This window comes from Kwoniella newhampshirensis, chromosome 9, assembly GCF_039105145.1.
Source record: "Kwoniella newhampshirensis strain CBS 13917 chromosome 9, whole genome shotgun sequence".
NCBI lineage: Eukaryota > Fungi > Basidiomycota > Tremellomycetes > Tremellales > Cryptococcaceae > Kwoniella > Kwoniella newhampshirensis.
The window spans coordinates 983,983-995,543 of NC_089963.1; the positions used below are offsets into that span (position 1 = coordinate 983,983).

At 50.1% G+C, this 11,561-nt stretch overlaps 3 protein-coding genes across 3 annotated transcripts; 1 reads left to right on the forward strand and 2 right to left on the reverse strand.

Annotated features, from left to right (window-relative positions):
* Positions 1 to 227: 227 nt before the first annotated feature.
* On the reverse strand, positions 228 to 3,571 carry IAR55_005066 (uncharacterized protein; the record flags this gene model as incomplete). The annotated part of the gene is made up of 4 exons (XM_066948160.1): positions 228 to 230; positions 293 to 722; positions 779 to 920; positions 982 to 3,571. 4 exons carry the CDS (start codon positions 3,569 to 3,571, stop codon positions 228 to 230), a joined length of 3,165 nt encoding a protein of 1,054 aa, XP_066801619.1.
* Positions 3,572 to 4,032: 461 nt separating this feature from the next.
* Positions 4,033 to 4,566, forward strand: IAR55_005067 (mitochondrial 37S ribosomal mS33 domain-containing protein; the record flags this gene model as incomplete). The annotated part of the gene is made up of 2 exons (XM_066948161.1): positions 4,033 to 4,477; positions 4,532 to 4,566. 2 exons carry the CDS (start codon positions 4,033 to 4,035, stop codon positions 4,564 to 4,566), a joined length of 480 nt encoding a protein of 159 aa, XP_066801620.1.
* A 4,178-nt stretch (positions 4,567 to 8,744) lies between these two features.
* Positions 8,745 to 10,872, reverse strand: IAR55_005068 (uncharacterized protein; the record flags this gene model as incomplete). The annotated part of the gene is made up of 5 exons (XM_066948162.1): positions 8,745 to 9,572; positions 9,636 to 9,694; positions 9,750 to 9,980; positions 10,071 to 10,477; positions 10,535 to 10,872. 5 exons carry the CDS (start codon positions 10,870 to 10,872, stop codon positions 8,745 to 8,747), a joined length of 1,863 nt encoding a protein of 620 aa, XP_066801621.1.
* Between the last annotated feature and the right edge of the window lie 689 nt (positions 10,873 to 11,561).

Genomic DNA, 11,561 nt, shown 5'->3' on the forward strand with positions numbered 1-11,561 from the left:
GCAGGGACTTCAGCATGCAATTGTCATTGCCCCTCCCGAACAATGTATCTGCGGCAAAGTGGTGGTCCACAACGACGGGAGGTCATTATTGTCATATGCCGATTCAGTCTAGTGCGCTGCAAGTGCAAAACCGCCTACACCCCCATACCGCAATGCATCAGACAATCCGCATATATCGGTCTAAGCATATCTCAACCATAGATTGTCCCCAACTTCAGCGCGCTCGATTACTGCACAAGACACAAGATCAGTCATTGTCACTCGTGTCACCTCCGGACAGACTCAAACTCACATAGACCTCGAGGACGTATCGCTCTTCCTCCTTCAACTCCTCGATGAACTCTTCCGCCTCGGTTCGCTCCAATCCCCCTTCTTCGGTCAAACTTCCGACCAAAGCCTCATAAACATCGGGAACGGGCCAAGTAGGTCCACAGAGGTAGAAGTAAGCTGCCTCGCTTCCCTTTCCGCTTAAGAGCTTGTTCAACATCTTCTTGTCAGCCGACATCTTGTGTTGAATATAAGTCTTGCTGTCCGAGTCTCGGGAGAAGGCAAGTCCAGCATGAGAGATGACACCGGAAGCAATGTATGCTTCGATCTCTTCTCCGTAAAGGTACTCTTGCGATCGGTATCGAGATCCGAAGTAGTAGATCAAGGGACCAACTTCGACACCCTGAGATCGTTGCCATGCTCGGTGTTGCATGAAGGCTCGGAATGGTGCGGCACTGCACACGGACGTTTGATTAGCTGGATTCATGTTGTTGCAGACCATATAACTCACCCTGTACCAAGACCAGCCATGATGATAGGTTGCTTGTCATCGGGAGGAAGCTTCATGACGGAAGGCTTGATCGACACAGTGACCTTAGATCCGGGCTTCAGAGCTGCGAGGTACCTGGTACATTGACCGAATCGAGGAGAGCCTGCAAATGATGATACAGTCAGCTTTCTGCACACATCCTGGCAGTTGGCTGCCACACTCACCCTTCGAGTCTAGCCAATCAACTGTAACGATCAACAACTCCACCTTATCACCAACCGCCTTCTGACTCGAAGCGATCGAATAGTGTCGAGGTTTGATCTCAGGTATCAAACTGACCAGCTCTTCGACACCCGGTCGAGCCGTCTTGAACTTCTTCAGAACATCCGCAAATGTAACAGTCTCCTTCTCCGCCATACGTTTGAACAACTCTGCACCCTCGGGAGCAGAGATGAACTTGAGTGTCATAGCGTCCGCTTTGGCGGTGGCGAGTTTGGCAAGGGCAGCATAGAACGCCTTGCCAGGTCGACCGAACAAGTCGACGTTCTGTTGAAGCAGTTGGAAGATCGTCCTGGTCTCCATAGTTCCAGCTTTGACGGGGCTAGCAAACGTGACAAGGGCGTCCGGGTTGAGTCCGTACCAGTTACAAAAGTCGAGGACTTCCTCCGCGTCGTTCCATCCATGAATACCAATCGCTTCTCCAATCTCGTATTTGAGACCAGTCCCAGTCGAGTCGAGTTCGAGGTGGAAGACATTTCGGTCGTAAGTGGCGGGGGTGAGTCGACGGTTCTCGGTGACAGTGACAAGGAAAGTCTCATCCGCTTGTGATGGTCGAAGAGCGGCGATACCAGGAGTGATGGACGAGGCATCCTCATCGACGGTCTTGACATCGGGAACGGCGAAAGCCTCTCGGAAGAACAGGTGACGAGCGGCAAGCTCCCAGGAGGCAACCGTGGGCTTCTCGTCCTCGTTAGCGGCGACCGCGCCGGCGAGACCTGGAAGAGCGTCCCACTCCCAAGCTGCCTTGTCCTTCTCAGTCTTGCCCTCTTCCAACTCAGGCACCTCCCATGCCGAGGGCTTCGACTCAAACAATGCAGCTTGAGCGGCCTCGACGTCCTCCCTAGCGACTTGGTGATTATGGAACGCGTCGAGGACCTTCCAGACACCGCCGGCGAGTTTTTGCTGGCCGGTGTAGAGAAGAAGGAAAGCAACCTGCTCCTGGATAGGGTGGACAGGATGCGACGCATCGAGGTCGAGGAGGAAGACTCGGAGCTTCTTCTCCTTGATGGTGGCAATTTCCTTTCGAGTCAACTTGAGAGGGAGTTCCTCCTCAGACCAGGGAAGCTCGAGAACGAGAATCGACCCCTGCTTTGCATCGGCGAAGACATCGGTAGACTTGAAAACATTAGCATCGGAGACCCAGGTGACGTCGGCAGACTCGTTGACGTCGAGTTCAGTGGCGACAGCTGTAGACGGGGAGAGAGAGAGCACAGACTTGACGCCTCGCGCGGATGCAGAGCCGAACTGAGCGAGGTGTGTAGAAAGTGAAGGCGAAGACAGGAAAAGGTGAGCGAGAAGTTGAGGGAAAGGTGAGGAGAGTCCTGTATAGAACGAGACGACCTTTCCGGGATTGCCAGCGGAAATGATTGGGAGAACATCCGACACAGAGGTGGCAACAACGGACTTCACGGTAGGAAGGACAGCCTTGCTGGAGCCGGAAGCGGCGTAGAGGGATGCAAGCACAGCGGCCTTGAGAGCCTCGGCGTCAGTCTTGGAAGCACCGAGAACCGAGACAATTTTGCGCTCAGCACCTTCGGACGAAGTCAAAGCGGCGGAAAGGGCGTCCGATTTGGGTGATAGAGTGTTCAGGGTGATCAAGCCAGTACCTTGAGGGAGAGTAGCGGCGATAGACGAGGCGAGCTTGCCGGCAGGCGCAACGAAGATAGCCGAGGCATTTCCGTTAAGAGTCGTGAAGTCTTCGATCTGGGCTGACTGTGGAGAAGGAAGAACAAACGATGAGGTCTCACGGCCAGAGAAGGTGCTCTCAATGACGTGAACAACTTTTCGAGCTTCCCCGCCATACAGCTTCGATGCGGTCTCGACGATCTTCTTGCCGGACGAGAAGACGACTTCCCAGTCTTGAGGGAGTGAAGCGAGAGCCTGTACGACGCCGGGGGTGTGAAGAGCATCGGTGATTTCGAGAGACTCCGTGGTCGAGGTCGTAGCAAGGTTGATGATCACGTTGCCGTCGATCGAGGTAAGGCTTGGAACAAGGTAAGGCAGAGTCTTGATGGAGGCGAAAACAGTGAAACGACCGGAAGACCTCTTTGCATAGCCCGCCAATTCCAGACCGGCACCGTCTCGAGTCTGCAACTCGTGGACCTTGCTGGACTCAAAACCAGCAAGACGAGAACCGAATCCGACCTGCACGGCATCGTCGTAGACCCAGACTGACTCGGAATACTTGACAGCAAGCGCCTCCAAGGTCTCGATTGCCGATCCGAAGACGGTCGATCCGGTCTTGGTTGAAGGGACAGGGAGTGACGAAGACAGGAGATGGTTGAAGTAGGTTGAGTCAGTGAAAGAGGGTGTGGAAACATCCCCCAGGGCTTGAGAGACTGCCTCTGGTATGGACTTGGACCCGTCCTTCTCCCCGTCCTCAGATACAGCGGTCGACGATGACGAGTACGGGGTGGCAGAGCCATCCGAGTCGAGGTTCAGACCAGCATCGTTCTTGACGGTGGCGATCTGAGATTTCTGAGCTGGGACACCGGGAGCGGAAGTGAGAGCGGAGGTGAGGACAGTAGGGGCCATGGTGAGAAGTGGCGAGAATGAATGTGGAGATGAAAGGACGGAAATGGGAAGCTCTTCAGAGCTGTTTTGTGTCAGATGGGAGGGTAGAAGAAGAAGAAGAGGAGAGGGAAGGGCAGAAGTCAATTTGGGAACGACTAATGTAGCGAGCAGCAACGATTGTAACCAAAAGTGGATTCGGATTATTTTTTTGACCGTCACCGATATGGCGTGATCCCTCATTCTCCCGGTGATCAATCGATTCCAGATGATGACAGCCACGTGGGGGAGGGGTTTTATCGGAATCCCTTCAAGCATGACGTGGACTTGATCATCTCAGCCGGAAATTACAGCTTATCACACATTCACACTCGCATCTCTCGTTCCCTCTCAAAAGTCGCAAGAGCTGGAGAGTCTCATCAAGATCATCTGCTTGCACAAAGCATCTCTCGGTGTGCAGTAGACTGCATCAGATTCGCTCAAAGATGGCGCCGAATCTCCACAATCTGCTCTCGTCCCTCCGCTCACCGATCTTCCAGACCCTGTCGAATCCCACTTCATCACGGATGGGAACCAAATACCTCCGACGTCGACTACGAGGTCCATCAATAGCGACATACTATCCACAACTCACGAATCCCTTCCCCAAGCTCTCATTGCTGAACAGGAACTTGCCGAGCAACCCTTTCGCAGGATGGGACGGACAGAGATTACCTACTGAGGTTAGAAACAGACGTGGCAAGGTCGTCCTGGATAATATCACTTGGAAGGGAGAAGGTAGTATGTTGAGGAGTAACGAGTTGGTCGATGATGGATTGAAAGAAGTAGAGAGGAAGAGAGGATTAGGATGGTTGGAGGACGGTGTGGAACAGAGAAGACTGATCAGGGTGGGAAGGCGGAGGAGGTTCGGCAAGGGTCCTCCCAAGAAGGGTGAGTGCCACATCACCTCTGTAGAGAACTCTGGCTTATGATCCATATTTGCAGGTCAAGGACGAAGGTCGCAGATGAAGAAGAAGTAGACGATGCCCGAAGCGAAGGCGAGCAACTAGGAGGTGTGTTTTTCACATGATGTTCTGCTTCCGAGTATCGGAAAGGAGCTAATCTGACCGTCTTCAATGCAGGGATATCACATGTACACCGCATCATCATGCATGCTTTCGTCGACTCCCGAGAGGTCGGGCGGGCAATCTCTTTTACAAAGGGTACTGACCTCGTCTAGATATCGTCATAGGGGCAGGCCGGGACATCGCCTTTCTTTTACCAGGGGATGGTGATGTGGGCGGATCGTACCAAAGTACTGAGGCACTTCGCTGATGGTTGGACTGATGGAGAATCGCTGGACCAGGTCGCCCAAACACAGGGTCGTCCTGTTCGGATTTTACTGTGAACGTACAACGCAACCTTTTTACTGATTCGCAAGCAAGGGCTTAGGATGAGGGGCCGGACGACATAGACCGGTATCGATTTCCGAAAGTGACGTCTTCGACATCTCTGATATGGCTGATCGCATAGATAGGGTCGCGCGTGCGATGGATGACCATCCCAATCAGTGGTCCAATGCAGATAGCTTCACTGTCAACTACCGGTCCGTGGGTCTGTGATAGTGGAGATTTGGTTCGTCCTGCTTTTCAGATCGCATCGAACCCCCTCCGTCGACATTGGATTGCAACCTAATCCTATGCGCCCTCTGCGATTGAGCTTAGAACGTGGTCGCCGCGATGTAGTCCTTCAATCAGGCTGACGGAGTTCTGTCCTTTGCGTACATGTTCTCTGTGATCTTGACTTGGACCGATTGGTCGCTTGTGCGTCTTCCGAAATCGAGCAAATCGTTAACCCAGATTTTTGCTTGTGGACGACGCCGCAGTGGTCTCCAAGGGCACGTCAGTCAAAGCAATCGTCTGAGCTGCTTAAATCCGCGCAAAGTCGTTCGATACATTCCGGATCAAAACAAGCAAGCTCCGGACAAACAGTAAACTCGCACTCTCAGTGTCATTCAATTTCTGATGGGCTTATCATTAGGACATTTGTAGCCAGTTGTGCTTTCCATGTCAAATCGCAGAAAATCCCCAGAGTGTAGTAGTCATGCATGTATGTAAACAGAAACTGTTCTAAGACACAGGTGATCAAGACTGTGTTTGGGTACATGAAAACCAACCTGAGTTGTATAGTACTGGTAGGTGAATGCGGGGGCTGGGAGTAGAGCTGAAGTCCTTGCTGATTGCATGTTGACTTGAGGTGATGCAGGCCACTAATTCAGCGCGCTTGAATGTGCAGTGGAAATGGAGCTGTTGACCCAATCATATGCATGTCCAATTTTGCTGCTGATATCAGCATACATGTTTTCCTGCTCTGTGGCATCTTTGATATCAAGGTATTCTGACATGATATGGGTCAATCCACCTTGAAATAAGGTTTCCTGATGCTTGAAGGTCCCCTGACGCTCGCTGGCAGGTGGAAGATAAAGGAAGACTGAGCCTTGCATAGCGTCTGTCAATGACTGTTCTTTTGACTTGCTGGGCTCAAATACAAGATGTATCTCGCTTGCTGGCTTCATTCCAGCATCAACCCGAACCCTCCACTTTGAGTTGGAAGATGATCTTGTGTCCTTGTCCCAAAGCCTTTTCACTCTACAAAGCTCCGACCCATCAAAGGTGTCACTTGTCGCCTTGTCTCTTATACACAAGTAGTTCTGATCATCAACTTCACAGGTTGTGGTTGAATTACCGGGAGGCTGAGAAGGTGCAGGGTTCTATAGCAACAAAGATCAATTGATGATCTGCAGATGCAGACAATGTTCACAGAGGACAATCTGCTTACCTTGTTTCGAAAAAAGTTGGGGCCAAAAAGCATAATTGATGATTGTGATGAAGATGTAGAGAGGCAATGTTATCTAGCTATGTCAGAATGGTGCTGGGAGATTGAAAGATATGGTGGGAATGGGGTCAATGAAGATCTCAGTTGGGCACTATTTATGTGCTGAATTTTGGGCTCATCAACATGGCAGTGACATCATAGCAAGCTGTGTTCACTTGTTGCTCCATGGTATAAACAACAAGATGACATCATCAGGGGGTCATTGGGTTGCACATATCAAGGTGATAGTTTGCTGTCAAATAGGCACATACTCTTATTTGGTTGACTCATTGCACAGAAGACCTTTGTCAGCTATGGAAGCCAAATGGGACAACAGGGTGCAAACCCAGCAGAATCACAAGGCTTGAAGATGAGGTCATAGATGAGAGATTGAGTGTTTGGTGCTGACAGTGGTCTTCTTATGAGAGATAAAGAAGGCCAACAATGGTTTTAGCGAGAACAATGATGTCAATGACACAGCTTTGTGGTATGACAGCTTTTTTGCCCATGTGTCATGACGGCCATTCTGCCACGACCACGACTAAGTGTCACGAGACTACACCGACCAACGGGGATGTCCGTCGTTTCAGCTTACAAGGCAACCAATGAAAAGTCTACTATCATCGATGTGCTCCCGACTTGGAACAAGATACGCGATGTTGGTGAGACTTGGGCTAAATCGTGTTTCTAACTTGAGGGTTCTCTGTCGAGAACAGCCAAGTAAATGTTGGTCGATGTATCGAGGTTATTCAAGATGATAATATTCAAAGGTACTACGGTAGGACAAAAATCTAGAATTGAATAGGGACTCCTTTCGCTTTCTACTACGTTCATGTATATATCCCTTTCTACGCACAAGTTCGCCAAACCTTGCATGTGTAGCGACCTTTTCACCGGATGTAGAAAGAAACCTTGAGTGCTGAACAATTTGTATATTTACCGTATGTGGTGAATAGGATTGATAAGCTTGTCGACGTTTCGGTTCTTTCTCCAATGAATGCCGTTTCGTTCAATTGTTTGTCAAACTCCTGGGAACTTTGTCGGAAGTTGGCCTTACTGGTATGCGATCGTGACACTAAGCCATCATTACGTAAACCCTCTCGATCTCTTTGACATCTTCGATATCTTCGAGCACAACTCGATAAACTCGCCAAAGACCAAGCTAAAGGGCTGTCACGATCGTATACCAGTAAGGCCAACTCCCGACAAAGTTCCCAGGAGTTTGACAAACAATTGAACGAAACGGCATTCATTGGAGAAAGAACCGAAACGTCGACAAGCTTATCAATCCTATTCACCACATACGGTAAATATACAAATTGTTCAGCACTCAAGGTTTCTTTCTACATCCGGTGAAAAGGTCGCTACACATGCAAGGTTTGGCGAACTTGTGCGTAGAAAGGGATATATACATGAACGTAGTAGAAAGCGAAAGGAGTCCCTATTCAATTCTAGATTTTTGTCCTACCGTAGTACCTTTGAATATTATCATCTTGAATAACCTCGATACATCGACCAACATTTACTTGGCTGTTCTCGACAGAGAACCCTCAAGTTAGAAACACGATTTAGCCCAAGTCTCACCAACATCGCGTATCTTGTTCCAAGTCGGGAGCACATCGATGATAGTAGACTTTTCATTGGTTGCCTTGTAAGCTGAACGACCGATATCCCCGTTGGTCGGTGTCATGACGGCCATTCCGCCACGACCACGAATAAGCCATTATTACATAAACCCTCTTGATATCTTCGACTTCTTCAATATCTTCGAGCACAACTCAATATACTCGCCGGAGACCGAGCTAAAGGGCGCTGCAGGTGAACGATAGAAACAGGAGGAAGTTGATCAATGTTCTGCGTATCCTGGCGGATGGATTAGTGGAGATATATATACATAGTCTTAGTTCTTGTTGTTCTAGTCTTTCTCTAGCGATTTCTCGATTGAAAGTCATACCTAGTACCTTGCTCTTTGTTCAACGATATCACTGTGGTACCTCAGTCTATCTAGAGCTGCAACTAGCCCCTCTAGATATCCCTGCTAAGTTCCTTGCTATCCTCATTATCCTCATTATCTCCATATTGTGCTGTCCCATTGTGTGATAGGGCTCATTGACGGGGCCACATTGACCATCGCGACAGCCAAAGTGCACAGTCACATCCGCATGGATCTCTATGGAATCTTTGCTCAGTATTGGGTTTAACAAGAATCTGGCAACATACATTTATATAAAATGGAAAAACAAGCAAGGTATGTTGTATCATGGTAAATTTTAAACTGAAATTGCTTCCCCTTGCCTGCTTACTGAGGTTCAGCTTGCGCAGAAGTGCTGACCATCTCTATCAACTAGCGGAACTCTGGAATTGGCACACCTTCCAGTTCTCCACCGTATCCCACTTGTGCTGTTTCCTGTTGAATCTGAGCCATAACTGCTCTGGGTGGTGAGCGGGTTGGCTCAGGTGCTCTTATCCCTGGGGGTGTCAGACCTTGATCCCAGCTGTGCGCTGACTGTGTAGGGACTTGTGGCACTGGCGGCTCTTGACCTTTATTGAGCCAAGGAAGCAGTTTTGAAGTGCTTGGTTCACTGAACTGCGTGGCGGGACGTGATTGGCTTTCACCATAGACATCGTAAATACTCCCTCCGCAATTCGTTTCTCGTTCGTCGGCCCCGATCTGTGATGGCGCGTGTGCAGGTAGTGATCGGATAGTTTCCTGTTTGTTCGGAGCGTACGTAGACGGGACTCGAGGGACGGGAGGAATGGGCACAAATGGATTCTGCGCCGGTGCGCCAGTACCTCCGGTTACCATCCCATCTGCCAAAGCGGCTGTCATACCATCACCATATTGTGTCAAGCCGTACTCGTTTCTTCCATCCTCGTAATTGGTGTCGCCGAAGGGTGCGATCGGTTCGTTGTCGCTGTAATACTTGGATTGTCCTCGGTCGTTGTAATAGGTCTGAGTGGGATCATAGACGGTCGTCCCGTATTCGTCGATGTAGGTATCATGTTGACGTCGTCGACGATAGGTAAGAGGAGTTACAGGCTCTTCAGCACCGAAGCTGGATCGAGTCATTCTGTTGTCATACGCGTCTCGCCGTCGTTTCTCATCATCGTTGTCGTCCTCGTCTCCGTCGGGCAACTCGTCGCCAAGTGTTTTGCGCGCCTGCTTCTTGCGCTGAGGTCAAGAGGTGCAGTCAGCTCAGTCGTCACAGGGCTTCACCGGATTCATATGACTCACCCATTGTGACCACGTCAGATAAATGAGAATCAAAGCGACAAGCACTCCACCGACGATACCTAAGAAATCGAGTCAGCGAGAACATACCCTCTACTATAGACATGTTGGACCTACCGACAATCGAAATGGAGCTCAGTCCACTCTTGTCGTCCTCATTTGCAGATCCAGCCTTGGCTTTGGCCGCACTCGCATCTGTCGCCGTCTGGGTCTGGGCAGCAGCCAGTGCAGCCACTGCGTCCTGGCCCGTTAAGGTCACACCGTTTGACACATACGTGGTCTGCAAAGCGGAGACGGAGTCGCTCATCGAAGTTGCTGAGGATGTCATGGTAAATGATGTTGAAAAGTCTGTAAGTGTTTTTTCTCCACTATGACTTGATGCAGTGGCTGATTTGACTATTGGTCAGCTACCATTCAAAATCGACCAAAACGACTTACCGGTTGTCGAAGTCGAAGTCGAAATACGACTGGTAGTACTGTTCGAGATCGTTGAACCCCCCATCTCTTCGGCCACTAAGCCATGATCAAGGCCGTTACTTGGACTATGCGAAGTATGAGGGAGATTGCCACTCGTGGTCTGGTTGGATACACCAGAGCCAGAGCTCAGTCCCGCGTGCGTTTTGGAAGGTAGGGCAGTCATGGTGGGTACGAGGCGGCTTCTTGACTGCGAAGTTGCTGTCTGACTGATTGACGGGCTATCCGTGAAAGTTGCGTCCCCAACGGAGGTAGAGCTACTCTCCGATCCCTGATTGGTGACCAGGACAACGGTCGTGCTCTTAGACATTGGAGCAAATGGTATTGCTTCGGAACTGGCCTGCGGGCCAACAGGAGCAGGAATGCTTTGCCTATGAAGCTCGATCGGGTCAGACGATGAAAGTCGTTATATAAGCCAGTACACTCACATCGCCGTCCTAGTATCTACGCTCGAGCTTCCTTTAGATTCAGTCTCCACAGGAGGCGGAACCGACGGAGTCTGCTCAATTTGATTCGCCTCTACTACTTGTGGCAACCAGCTGACAGTGCCGTCTTTAGCGGTAGTCACCAACGGCACGTCAAGTCCTTCCGCACTTGTTGGCGTCTTCGCAGGTGGTGTAGTCGTAGCAGACCTAGGGAGAGAGCTGACCGTTCCAGTCCGAGTATCAGAAGTGGTGGTACCAGGGCTTTCTTCGGGACTGTGATTGCCGGGACTTATGCTGGGACTCGGTGAACGGTTGGACGTAGTCGGTTGTGCACCAGACATTGGCGCGCTCGTCGAGACTGGTATGGCAGATGACATAGTGAGCGTTGGGGTTATACTGTGGCTACCGAGACTCTGACTCTGAAAGTTGCCAAGGGGTGACCTCGTGTTGCAAAAGCAGTAGTGCAATGTGAGTGGGCTCAAAAGGTAAGTAAGTTACGACAGAGCTCTGTTTTGTGTACTGCCCAGAACGTCTGGGTCTCGCGTTATAACATCAGGCAAGGAAATCTTGAAAGGATAACGATAATGGATATATCAGATACTGTGAGGAGTAAGTATAGGCTGCGCAAGTCCTTTCTTGCCTATCTTGAAAGGATGTCAGTACGGCGTATCACAGCCTGTCGACAAGATATGCTAAGATCACAGCCCTGTGATTCCGTCCATCTCGATCGAAACCGAGGGCTTACGTCAGATACAGCGGTAGCTGCCAGATGACCAGAATAGGTGAGAGCTCCGAGTCGTCGACCGCTTGGATCATTAGAGGTTCAGAGCATCAAGCAGGTATTTTTCTCAGGTTGAGAGTGATCGAGAGATTTATGAGTTTCCAGATAAACCGACAGTACTCGAGTAGTGCGCTTTTGTCCCTCCTCCACCTGTCCCAACTCGAAGGACATTTATTTGTTTTCGAAAATTGTTTGATTCCCATATAGTGAGATTCATCAACAACTATAGTCACTGCATCCTTCAGCACA